At 44.6% G+C, this 11,541-nt stretch overlaps 1 protein-coding gene across 1 annotated transcript in view; it reads right to left on the bottom strand.

Moving 5' to 3' along the window:
* Positions 1–11,541, bottom strand: part of SLC9A9 (solute carrier family 9 member A9) — a 547,504-nt gene that overhangs the window by 107,733 nt on the left and 428,230 nt on the right. Inside the window, exon 13 of the mRNA XM_007446943.1 lies at positions 4,652–4,700. Within this exon, the coding sequence (XP_007447005.1) occupies positions 4,652–4,700 (49 nt within the window). The remainder of the gene's footprint in view (positions 1–4,651; positions 4,701–11,541) is intronic.

Genomic DNA, 11,541 nt, shown 5'->3' with positions numbered 1-11,541 from the left:
TCTTTCCCTCTTATATCAAATGAACCTACTTATATTTCCAGCATTTAAGTATCAATTGTGCCAAAGAACACATACTTTTATTCTTCTCCAAATGAGCTCTTTCAGTTTTAAGGGTGTTTTAAGTTATGGTTTTCTGGGATTTGGCAAGCAAGTCTTTGGCCACCTGACTCATACCCTCCATATTTTTATAGACACTTTGTTGTATCCCTTCTTAGTATTTCTGCTGGAGAAATCGTAATTCTTTTAATCTCCCCCGGCTCATTGAAGCTGCCCTTCTCTGGACCTTTCTCAGCTCTGCTTTGACTTTCTTGAGCTGTGGTGACCAGAACTTATCCACCCAGGTTACACACAAGCATAAATGACAACCCAAACCAGAATTCAAGGAAGGGACTTCTCGAAGCAAAAATAAAAGTGGAAGTTAGCATTAAGAGAGCACATAGAGAAGCCAGCATAGTGTTCAAAATAAAATTATGTTAGAAACGATGAAAATTAGCCTCACTGTAACAGTTGGCAGAGTCGGAGACAGAAGAAAAATGAGTTTTTAAAAAAGTTGATTCCATTACTTTTAAGTTCCAAACCTGCAAGTTTTTGCTGCCATCACACATAGAATGAAATCAAAATCACCACCGTGGCCAGTGATCTGGCCCCTCTCGGTCTCTCCTAATCCACCTGCACTGGCTCCCACCTTGCCCACTGGGCTCCAGCCACACTGGCCTTCTTGCTGCGCGTGGAGCGCACCATAACCCGCTGTGAGGCCGGGGCCTTCATCCTTGCAGTTCCCTCTGGCTGGACTGTTTCCCCCCAGAGCCCACATACACATCTCACTTCTGCACATCGTTCAGGACTCTGATCAAATGCCACTTCTTCAGAGTGGCCTGCCCTGGCCAGCCATAGCCTCTCCTCCATTGTTCTCCATCCTTGTACCTGCTCTACTGTTCCCATTCTCTAAACATATAGTATGTAGCTGTTTACCTTTTTGTTCCCAGGGACCCCCATTATAGCGTAAGCTCTGTGAGGGTGAAGACTTTGAATTGGTAACTGCCGCATCTTCCTCACACTTAGATTCGTGCCTGACATGGGTGGGTTGTATGAATGAATAAATGAATGAACAAACAGACGCACGCACACCAATTAAAGAGTGGAAGTTCTAGAACCAGATTCTGGGTTTGAATTTCACTATGTGTCCTTTGGTACGTTATTTAACTTCTCTGTATACAGTTTCCTTATTTAAAATATAAGCATAATAACAGTACCCACTCATAGGTTTGTCTTGGAAGATAAATGAGTTAACACAGATAAAGTGCTTAGAACAGTGTTAATAACAAGAGTCAGTACTCCACAAATATTAGGATGATCATGAAAAAGGGCAAGAAGGGAAAAAGAGAAGCAATCGTGGCAGCCCTTCTTGGGTAGTGGGAATTTTCTATTGAAAGATTAAGGTGGGTGTGGCGCTCCAGCAAGTCTCACCTTCTTTGTAATGCTGGGCTGCCAAGGACACAGAATCAATTACAAGGACAACTTCTTGTTGGGGCGAGGGTGGGGTGGTGGAATTTTGTCTGAGGGTTTTTTTTTTTTTTTTACATTTAAGAGACATAAAATCACAACTGCGATACCTTCCATTTCTCAAAGTGGCACATTTGCATAGACTATATATTTAAAGTTTAATACTTGCTTGTGGAACATTCTTTTTAAAGCTTCTGGGTCTGGTATGAGTAAGAGTGTAACACCATTCACACTTTCAAGGCATTACAAGGCAAAAAGGAAAATTGTGACATTGCTGGTTAGTCACAGCCACAAGTTCATATTTCCCAAAGGTTATTTTACTCTCCAGAAACAGAGAAAAAGGAAATTCCTTCAAAAATATGTACATGTCGGGCTTCCCTGGTGGCTCAGTGGTTGAGAGTCCGCCTGCCGATGCAGGGGACACGGGTTCGTGCCCCGGTCCGGGAAGATCCCACGTGCCGCGGAGCAGCTGGGCCCGTGAGCCATGGCTGCTGAGCCTGCGCGTCCGGAGCCTGTGCTCCGCAACGGGAGAGGCCACAACAGTGAGAGGCCCGCGTACCGCAAAAAAAAAAAAAAAAAAAGTATATGTCATTACATATGCTTATTATTGATTTTGAGAGTATATGATCAGTAATTGCCACAATTATCTGAAAGTTTTAGCTTTTGGCAAGTAAGAGTAAAGTCTTTTTTTTAGAAGTTGACTAGTGCAAAGATTAGCCTATTTGTTAATGCAAGACCAATTTAATAAGTGCCAGCTGAGTGGAAAAATGCAATCCTCCTAAGAATTCGGTTTCTGGTCTTTAGTCAGAGCAACAGGTGTTGATAATAAGCGAAGAGTTGTCAGGCAAAATGAGGGCCGACAGGTTCTTGACACACAGTTTGGAAAGTACCGAAAAACCCCCTCTGTCCAGGTCAAGTGGCAGCTGCATGGACGCTGTGGTTTGTTACTTCTGGCCTGAGCCCACCATTTCCTGTACTTGACATTGAACAAAGAATTATTCCAAGGGTGGAGAAAACCTTTTTCTGAAACGTAGTTACCTCAGTAGTCAACCATCATGAATAAGAACACTTCCAGGACACTTTTTAAAAACAATAGCAGCAGAAGATCAGTAGGAACCATGTAAATCATACCAAGGTTAGTTAGATAACTCTTTATGTGTCCTCTACGGGAAGCCCCAAGCGAGAAATTGTGGCCTGTGAACTTCTGTACAGCTTGAGGACAGAGTATAATTTTCCCCTCTAATTATAGTAATTTAGTATATTACTGGTCATCATTTCCTTTTTCTGCCCCCTTTGGTTACCAGAAAGCTTACTTGTGGTTCAACTTTAGCAAGTATATAGGACCTTATGATCTGCTTACTCATGATTCTTTTTACTCCTCTGGTTTTGTTTCTGCTTTCATTAATTTTAACTGAGTTTTAAAGTTCTTAAAAAATATTTTATATTTTATCATATGTGGTGGTGTAAGCTGCTTCATCAAATCCTTCATGAGATAAGATGGTTTTAATGAAATTAATTAAGTTAGGTAGTTTTCGTAAATATAATTCTAACAGCCTGGAGAAGTACACATTATTATCATTCACGTCTTACAGTTAGGAAAATTGCGATTTAAAGATGTCAAAAACTTGCCCAAGATCCAAACACCACGTAGTTTTCACTGTACTATGTTGTACTATCTCATTTCTCTAACAACAACAACAACAAAAATACTTTCTACTGGTTTAAGTATCTTCAGGTAAGAGTAATTACTAAATTGACAATGGTATGAATGAGCTAAAATAAAGTACATTTAAATTACAAAAGAAAAAAGTTAAGCTAGCAGGTAACCTTACCAATAATTATATGTAATCGTAAAATATTAGGCAGTTAGAGGAAGATGAAGAATTTTCTTTGATGAATTTTCTTATTCTATCGCTTTTCTTTGAAAGAAAAAGATATGAGAAGGACAAAATTTAGATAAAAGTTCTAAGTGAAAGTAGAAGAATGGATTAGTTGATCTATATGAGATAAAATGCTTTGTGAAAATCTGTACCAGCCCTTCCTAAGGACTCATTACAGCCCACCAGTGTAAGGAGATGGACGGGCTTTGATCCCCTTTCGAAGGTCACCACTCTGGCCCTAATCCCAGTACGCTGACACCCTGCTGGGCTCAGTCCTGCAGTTAAGTGTCTTTCCTGGGCAATAAAGTCTGTGAAAACAGCACCAGCATGGGCTTGGAACACGTGTGACAAAAAAATTCAAAGTACATATGAGCCAGGATCATTGCCAACTTCATTTTCCAGCCCTTTGTGTAGAGCATAGGATCCTTCCCTCTTTACGTGAACCTGGAAAGCAGCAGCATCTTGCCTGGCGGCACTAACCAGCTGTGCCTCACTGATGGGACTGTAGGAAAAAAACCCATGAAATAAAAGAGGGATGGATCCTCTTCAGATCCAGATATGATCAGGACACAATTCATTAAGCAGCACCGCTTATTTAAGATGTTATTCTATCATTTCTGTCTACCTGCAATTTCAGCAAGAGGTGCAACATTTCTACACAATTGTTTGCTTTAAGTACTGAGTTATAAATGACCAAAGCAAAATTGCCAATGACAGGTTTTACTCTGATGTTAGATTCAAGTCCAGAGTTTGCGGAGACTACACTTCCCTTACTCAAGGCGATAGCACGTTGTTCTGAATAATTTTCCCTAAGGATTTTCAGGCTGTGCTTTTGCAGATTTTCAATGTTTCTCTATTTCTGTATACCTGGACCTGGTAAATGAGAAATCATGCAGGAGAAGCAGGCCCATCTGTTGTGTGCCCAACATGCATCGAACATGCATCAAGTACATTTCACTGAGATGACGGCGCTAGCAAGTTGCTGGGCAGGGATTTGAACTCCAGGCTGCCTGATTCCAAGAGCTGTGCTCTTGCTCGTACACTGCAGTTTCCAGGCTTCCTGCAGCCACAAAGAAGGCACGAGTGTATGCTAGTTCTAAGCACTCTAGAGGTTACGCAAAGGTTATCAACACCCTGAATTCCTGCGTATTTTATAGTCATCTGATTTATTTTATCTGCGGGGCCAGCCCCCTTTAGAATGAGCCTCCTGGCTATGGAACACAAGATCTCATATCGCTCTACTCTATGCATCGGCGTCTTTGACTTGCCTGGTGTGAAGAGGGCTCCTTTTGATCCTCATCCGGGTCCACACCAACCCTGTTAAAGAGAACAGAGAACTGGTAAGGGCCTTGCTGCTGATGAGATGACACAGTCTCTTGGGTCAGATCACCTGAACCAAAGACAATATGAATCAGACGAAAGGTTTGGCAGAAAACCCTCCTACCTCTCCGTGAATCAAAAGAACTTCAAATAGATTTATGGCAAGAGGAGAACTTGTACAGCTGGGCCTCTGCACAGCTGGTGAGATCAGGCACCAACAGCTGTTCCCTGCTGCTGTCTTTCCCAGCAAGAGCAGAAGCGTGAGAACCTGGGACAGGAGCGCTCAGGAAAAGACCTCCATGGCCCCCAAAACAGGGATCCTAGAAGGAAGGCCACCTGTTCTTCCTGCAGGACTCACTGACAAAACTGCTCTGGGAATGTGGTGGCCCAGGCTGGAGCAGGCTCCCCAGGACAGAAGAAAAACAGATCCTTTGTCCAGATGCTCATGGAGGCTGGCGGTAGGGAGGATCCAGGTTTGTGGGGCCTGAGACTTATACAACCTGGGGGGCTCTCTTTAAGCAAATTAATACAAAAATACAAATATAAAATTAGGGATGAAAGTGACTCTTTAAAGAGAAAGAGAAAATAAATTATAACACATTTTATAATTTTAAAATCTGGCAAATTCAACAGACATCTCAACATCTATAAAATACATAATATTCTAATTAATTTACTGCCTGACATACCTCTAAAATAACTTTTTCCTCCTAAGTTTTGCCTGCATACTTTGTTAGTCTCTTTATATGATATAATGATTTTGTATAAGAGAGAATAGGAGGGGGCTTCCCTGATGGCTCAGGGGTTGAGAGTCCGCCTGCCGATGCAGGGGACACGGGTTCGTGCCCCGGTCCGGGAAGATCCCACATGCCGCGGAGCGGCTGGGCCCGTGAGCCATGGCCGTTGAGCCTGCGTGTCTGGAGGCTGTGCTCCTCAACGGGAGAGCCCACAGCAGTGAGAGGCCCACGTACCGCTAAAAACAAATAAATAAATTTCATCTTAAAATAATAATAAATTTACACACACTATGTAATCTTCTTACACTACATAAAATTGATGCATGTGAAAGAGTTTTCTGGCTCTACCAAAAAAAAAAAAAAAAAAAAAAGAGAGAGAGAGAGAATAGGAGGACGAGGTAGTCTCTCCTCTAGCAGAGTCATCACAATTATTAATAATTGGGAGGCATTAAAACATGGTTCCTTACACACACAGGCATGCTTGCTGTGTGCAGTACTGCTAAAGGTTTATACCCCGAAAAGACAAGATTTCTGATAAATTTCACTTCATGCAATTCTCATCAACAATACCCAGTACGCTTATCAGTGTATATGCTGCATCACTGAATGTACGTATTCCTGAATTTCCGTTTTGACAGGGCATCAATGAGAACAGAATCCTCCACTTTGAACTGTACACATCTCATGACTGGAAGAATTTTCCACAGACTAGCTTCTGGCTCAGTGCATTTGAAGCCTTGTTTTTCCTCCACTACCCCCAGACTTGTGAAGCCAGGCTCCATAGGACATGTTCATCTTCCATCCAGCCTCGTGACACGCTTCCTGTAAGCCGTCGCTGCAGGAGGCTGGCCAGCAGTGACTTGCCCTTGCACAGAAGTGACTGCAGACCACACAGCCTCGTCCCACTAAATACAAACTAAATGAGTCCCAATTCGGCTTCCCCTTGGTCAGACCCCATAGCTGCCCAGGGCCACTCCAGAGCCATCTGACCAGGCGAGAAGCATGACAGAGGGGAAACTGTAGTACAAAGAAACAGTGATCAAACCCAACAGTGGTTAAAATATATTCCTTTTGCAAATCTTACGAAAACATAGGACCATGGGAACACAATGCTGGGGCTCTTCCCAGGGCCTTGGAAGGGCCAGAGCATGTGAGGGCCTGGAGGTTGAATTTCCTCTGCTCTGGAGAGTGGGCCTCTGCCTGTGGTGGGCGGCATGGGGGTGCAGCTCAGGGCCTCAGCCACCTGGCTGGGGCTCCGCCAGAGCCTTTCCTGAGAACGTCACAATTTCTTTCCTTCCACTCCGGCCCCTGTAAACACTTCTGCAGTGCCCTTGTTCTGGTCTCTAGATGCCGGGAGGGGAGGCAGGTTAGAAGCTACCAGGCTTGCAGATGTGTTAGTCTGTGAAAGGAAAGCCACTGGTGGAGAGGTGGCTTGTTTAAAATACCTCTGATTCTTCAAAAATTAGTGTCCTCTGGGCATGAATAGCCCCTTTTCTCTAACCCAGAGGGTGAAATGGGTGGCTATTTATTGTGTGCTGAACCTTTTGGCCTTCAGGTAACTAGAAAGGGCCTCTGCTGGGGACTAACCTTTGATTTTCTTAGAGTAGAAAGAGCTATTTGATCTATTTTGTTGAAGTTGGAGGGAGAGGACAGGACGAGGGAGGGGTGGGGGGGGGAAGGGGGTCAGGAAGGAGAAAGGAGGAGGGGGGAGGAAAGAGAAGAGAGAAGGGAGGGAGGGGGCAGTGGAGGGATGGGGGGAGGAAGGAGGGGCAGGCGGGAGAAAAGACTGGGAGAGTTGAAGCGGGGAGGGTGGGAGGATAGACAAGAAGAGAGGGGGAGGGAAAGGAGGAAAGGGTAGGGGAGAGAGAATGGAGGGGAGTTAAGGCCCAGCCTCTCAAGGTGGGTCTAGACAGTGACCTTGGGGTATGGGTGGCCTGAGTCCAACCTCTATGAAGAGTGGGGTCCCAGTTGGAGGCACCCTGTCCCCCTTTCTCGTGGGGCTGGGCCACCTTCAAGCCTCTGGTGGATCTGAGCTCTCTGGCGGATGCTGGGAGCCCCTAGGAGCCTTTATTACTGAGCCCTAACCCCTTTCCCAACACCAGAAGCTACAGGCACCCATGCAGGCTGTGAATTGAACTGAGGGTCCTGAAGTTCCCACTGCTGCATTTGTTTAGGGGCTTTTTTTTTTTTTTTTTTTAGTTCTCTGTCTAGAAAACTGGAGAGAACAGAAATCAAATTTCACAAGAAACCCAACATTTAAAGTTTGAGGCAGCACTGAGGCCTTCCTCCCCAGCAGCAGTCATAGCAGACATTTCTAGTTTCAATTATTCTAGAAGCCAGATGGAGCGGAGGAACGATAGCAGTGGATTAAGTGCTTCAGTTTTATGTGGGACTCGGTGAAAAGCATCTCAGGGGCCCGAGAGATCAGCTGTTTTCCTCGGAGCAAGAATACATCTCCTCTCTCCTGCCGTTTCAGGGAAGCTCAGGGTCTGCTCCTGGGGCCAGGCCTGCAGCCCTCTTGCCTAGAGCAGACTAAACATCTCAAGAGGCTTGAGGAAAGAGAGACTCCATGTGAGTTATTCCCTGCTGGGGCAGCGGTGGGGAACAAAGCAGATGTGGTCCCTGCCCGCACAGGGCATAACAGTTAGGTACGTTTAATTAGAAAAATCTGAAAACTTTCTTATAATTTTTTTGGTTTTATTTTTTTAATTAATTTTTATCGGAGTACAGTTGCTTTACAATGTTGTGTTAGTTTCTACTGTATAGCAAAGTGAATCAGCTATACGTATACATATATCCCCTCCCTTTTGGATTTCCTTCCCATTTAAGTCACCAAAGTGCATTAAGTAGAGTTTCCTGTGCTGTACAGTAGGTTCTCATTAGATCTCTACTTTATACATAGTATCAATAGTGTATATGTGTCAATCCCAATCTCCCAGTTCCTCCCACCCCCCCTTCCTCCCTTAACCCGTTGGTATCCATACATTTGTTCTCTATGCTTTTATAATTGAGGTGCTATGAAGGAATGGCACCTAAGAATGATGCCTTCTTTCTCTTATGATTTTGCCTGCTTTTCATAGCAATCTTGCTAAAATATATTACCTGGCCCCCTGCTTCCTTAAACAGAGTGTGATGGGGCTACTCGGAACTTTACTGGAGGTTTCAGTATCGCCACTGGGCCCATAAAATCTAACACTCACTTGTTATAATGATTTCCAAGAGGTATGTGAACCTCTTTATGCCCATATTAAATGGTCCCTGGCTACTATTCTTTTTCTTTTTGAAATTCTTGTATCTGCCATTTAGATTGCCTTGATTTTCTACCTGCAACAATATGTTAGAATATTGTCTCTAGGCTTGCCCCCTACTTGTCTTTTTTTTAACATCTTTATTGGAGTATAATTGCTTTACAATGGTGTGTTAGTTTCTGCTTTATAACAAAGTGAATCAGTTATACATATACATATATCCCCATATCTCTTCCCTCTTGCGTCTCCCTCCTTCCCACCCTCCCTATCCCACCCCTCTAGGTGGTCACAAAGCACGTAGCTGATCTCCCTGTGCTATGCGGCTGCTTCCCACTAGCTATCTATTTTACATTTGGTAGTGTATATATGTCCATGCCACTCTCTCACTTTGTCACAGCTTACCCTTCCCCCTCCTCGTGTCCTCAGGTCCATTCTTTATGTCTGTGTCTTTATTTCTGTCCTGCCGCTAGGTTCTTCAGAACCTTTTTTTTCTTTTTCTTTTTTTTTTGGATTCCATATATATGTGTTAGCATACGGTATTTGTTTTTCTCTTTCTGACTTACTTCACTCTGTATGACAGACTCTAGGTCCATTCACCTCACTGCAAATAACTCAGTTTCATTTCTTTTTATGGCTGAGTAATATTCCATTGTATATATGTGCCACATCTTCTTTATCCATTCATCTGTTGATGGACTCTTATGTTGCTTCCATGTCCTGGCTATTGTAAATAGAGCTGCAATGAATCACTGTCTGACAACCCTGAACTCCTAATCTTTTTTTGTACGCGGGCTTTTTTCACTGCCGTGGCTTCTTTCGCCGCAGAGCACAGGCCCTTGGACACGCAGTCTCAGCGGCCATGTCCCACGGGGCCAGCCGCTCCACGGCATGTGGGATCTTCTCGGACCGGGGCCCGAACCCGTGTCCCCTGCATCGGCAGGCGGACTCTCAACCACTGTGCCATCAGGGAAGCCCCATGACTCTTTTTGAATTATGGTTTTCTCAGGGAATATGCCTGAGATATTGGGATTACTGGGTCATACGGTAGTTCTATTTTTAGTTTTTCAAGGAACCTCCATACTGTTCTCCATAGTGGCTGTATCAATGTACATTCCCACCAACAGTGCAAGAGGGTTCCCTTTTCTCCACACCCTCTCCAGCATTTATTGTTTGTAGATTTTTTGATGATGGCCATTCTGACTGGTGTGAGGTGATACCTCATTGTAGTTTTAATTTGCATTTCTCTAATGATGATGTTGAGCATCCTTTCATGTGTTTGCTGGCAATCTATATCTTCTTTGGAGAAATTTCTGTTTAGGTTTTCTGCCCATTTTTGGATTGTCACCCCCTACTTTTTAATTTAGTGTGGGACCAATAGCCTGAGAGTCAAATTTAGTACATGTTTTTTCTTTTCAAGTTTATAATACACACACACACATACGTAACAAAATAATACAATTGAAACATTACAGAAGGGCTTACAAGACAACACAGTAGTCTCCTGCCACACCCTGCACACCCACATACCGACCCCCCTCCTCTGAGGGCAATTTTCTGCCTTTTCTCCATTGTGATGTATAAACTGGCATCAGCATGCGTGGCACATTCACACAGCATCCCCAGGGTTAAGCAGACACGCCAGCTGCATCTGTATCTCTTAGTCTCCTCTTCAAGAAAGCAAGTCAGAGTGTGAAAGTAACCCCCTAAAGGGTTAACCTTGAATCCACTCACTTTTATGCATAAGAGATCCTTTACACACTGTGGGTTCTTGAGAGATTATTAGAAAGAGGATACAATGAACCCTGGCATGTGGCACCACAGGTGTATACATACGGCAGCTCCCAAGGTGAGATCACAGGTGTATGGGATGAAGTGCACCCTCCTTAGATGTTATCCAAGGCTCTTCAGCACCTTTCCCACAGCCTCGTACCACCCTTTCTGCTCATCTGATCTAGACGCAGTGTTCCAGGGCTGGCAAATGGACCTGTCCTTGTTTCTGAGCCTCAGTACCCAACTGGGCCCCTGAGCTCTGGTCCTGCCTGGATCAGTGCCTCTTCCATCGACTCAATCCCCTCTTTCCAAACTCTAGTTGGTGGTTGGGCCACGCTGGCCATCACTGGCCATCTGTGATGCCCCGCCTCCTTTCCTGAAATTCCCTCTCCTGCCCTTCCTCTTCTGATCACCACCGTGGACCACCCATTTTGTTGCCCTGACTTGGTTCAGATGCCCCATCACTTAAAGTGTTCACTGACTTGGATGGCAAGTAGTCATACACCTTCGACTCCATTCTCTGCTTCCCGACAGAACCCCTTCCAGGGTGTCTGTGATTGTCCTGCTGTGTCCCCGGCCCACCCTGTGTTAACCTCTTTGGTGCCAGCCAGACGAGTGGGGCTAGCCAGTGCTCTTCAGGATATGCCAGCCCTGGCTGAAATCCCAGGACTCAGGATCACCCTGTGGTTGTTGAGGGGTGAGTGAAACCCCGCTGTGAAGAGCCTGTCACTACTGTGTGACCTGCATCACTCACTGCCTTGGTTTCCTTGTTAGTACAGTGGGGATAATGACAGGACTTTCTTCCTATAGTTGTGGCGAGGATTAAATGAGAAAATACTTGTAAAGTGTTAGCTTAGGGCCTGGTACCCACTGAGCTCTCAAGACACGTTAGCAGCTATTGTCCATGTTATTATTTTTATTATTATCAGTACTTTTTTTTAAATCAATGGGGCCAGAGCTCAGTACTGCCATGCTCACTGCTCAACCCTTCTAGTCCCTGGTTCTGCACTGGGCAACCCTTGGGTGTAAACTAACAGTTACAGCTGAGCCATAGGGAGTGGCCACTGCACAGCAGGGATTTCC

The sequence above is a fragment of the Lipotes vexillifer genome, unplaced genomic scaffold (genome assembly GCF_000442215.2).
Source record: "Lipotes vexillifer unplaced genomic scaffold, Lipotes_vexillifer_v1.1 scaffold40, whole genome shotgun sequence".
Taxonomy (NCBI): domain Eukaryota; kingdom Metazoa; phylum Chordata; class Mammalia; order Artiodactyla; family Lipotidae; genus Lipotes; species Lipotes vexillifer.
The sequence above is the reverse complement of the archived record's forward strand: the minus strand, read 5'-3'. Positions and strand labels throughout refer to the sequence as shown.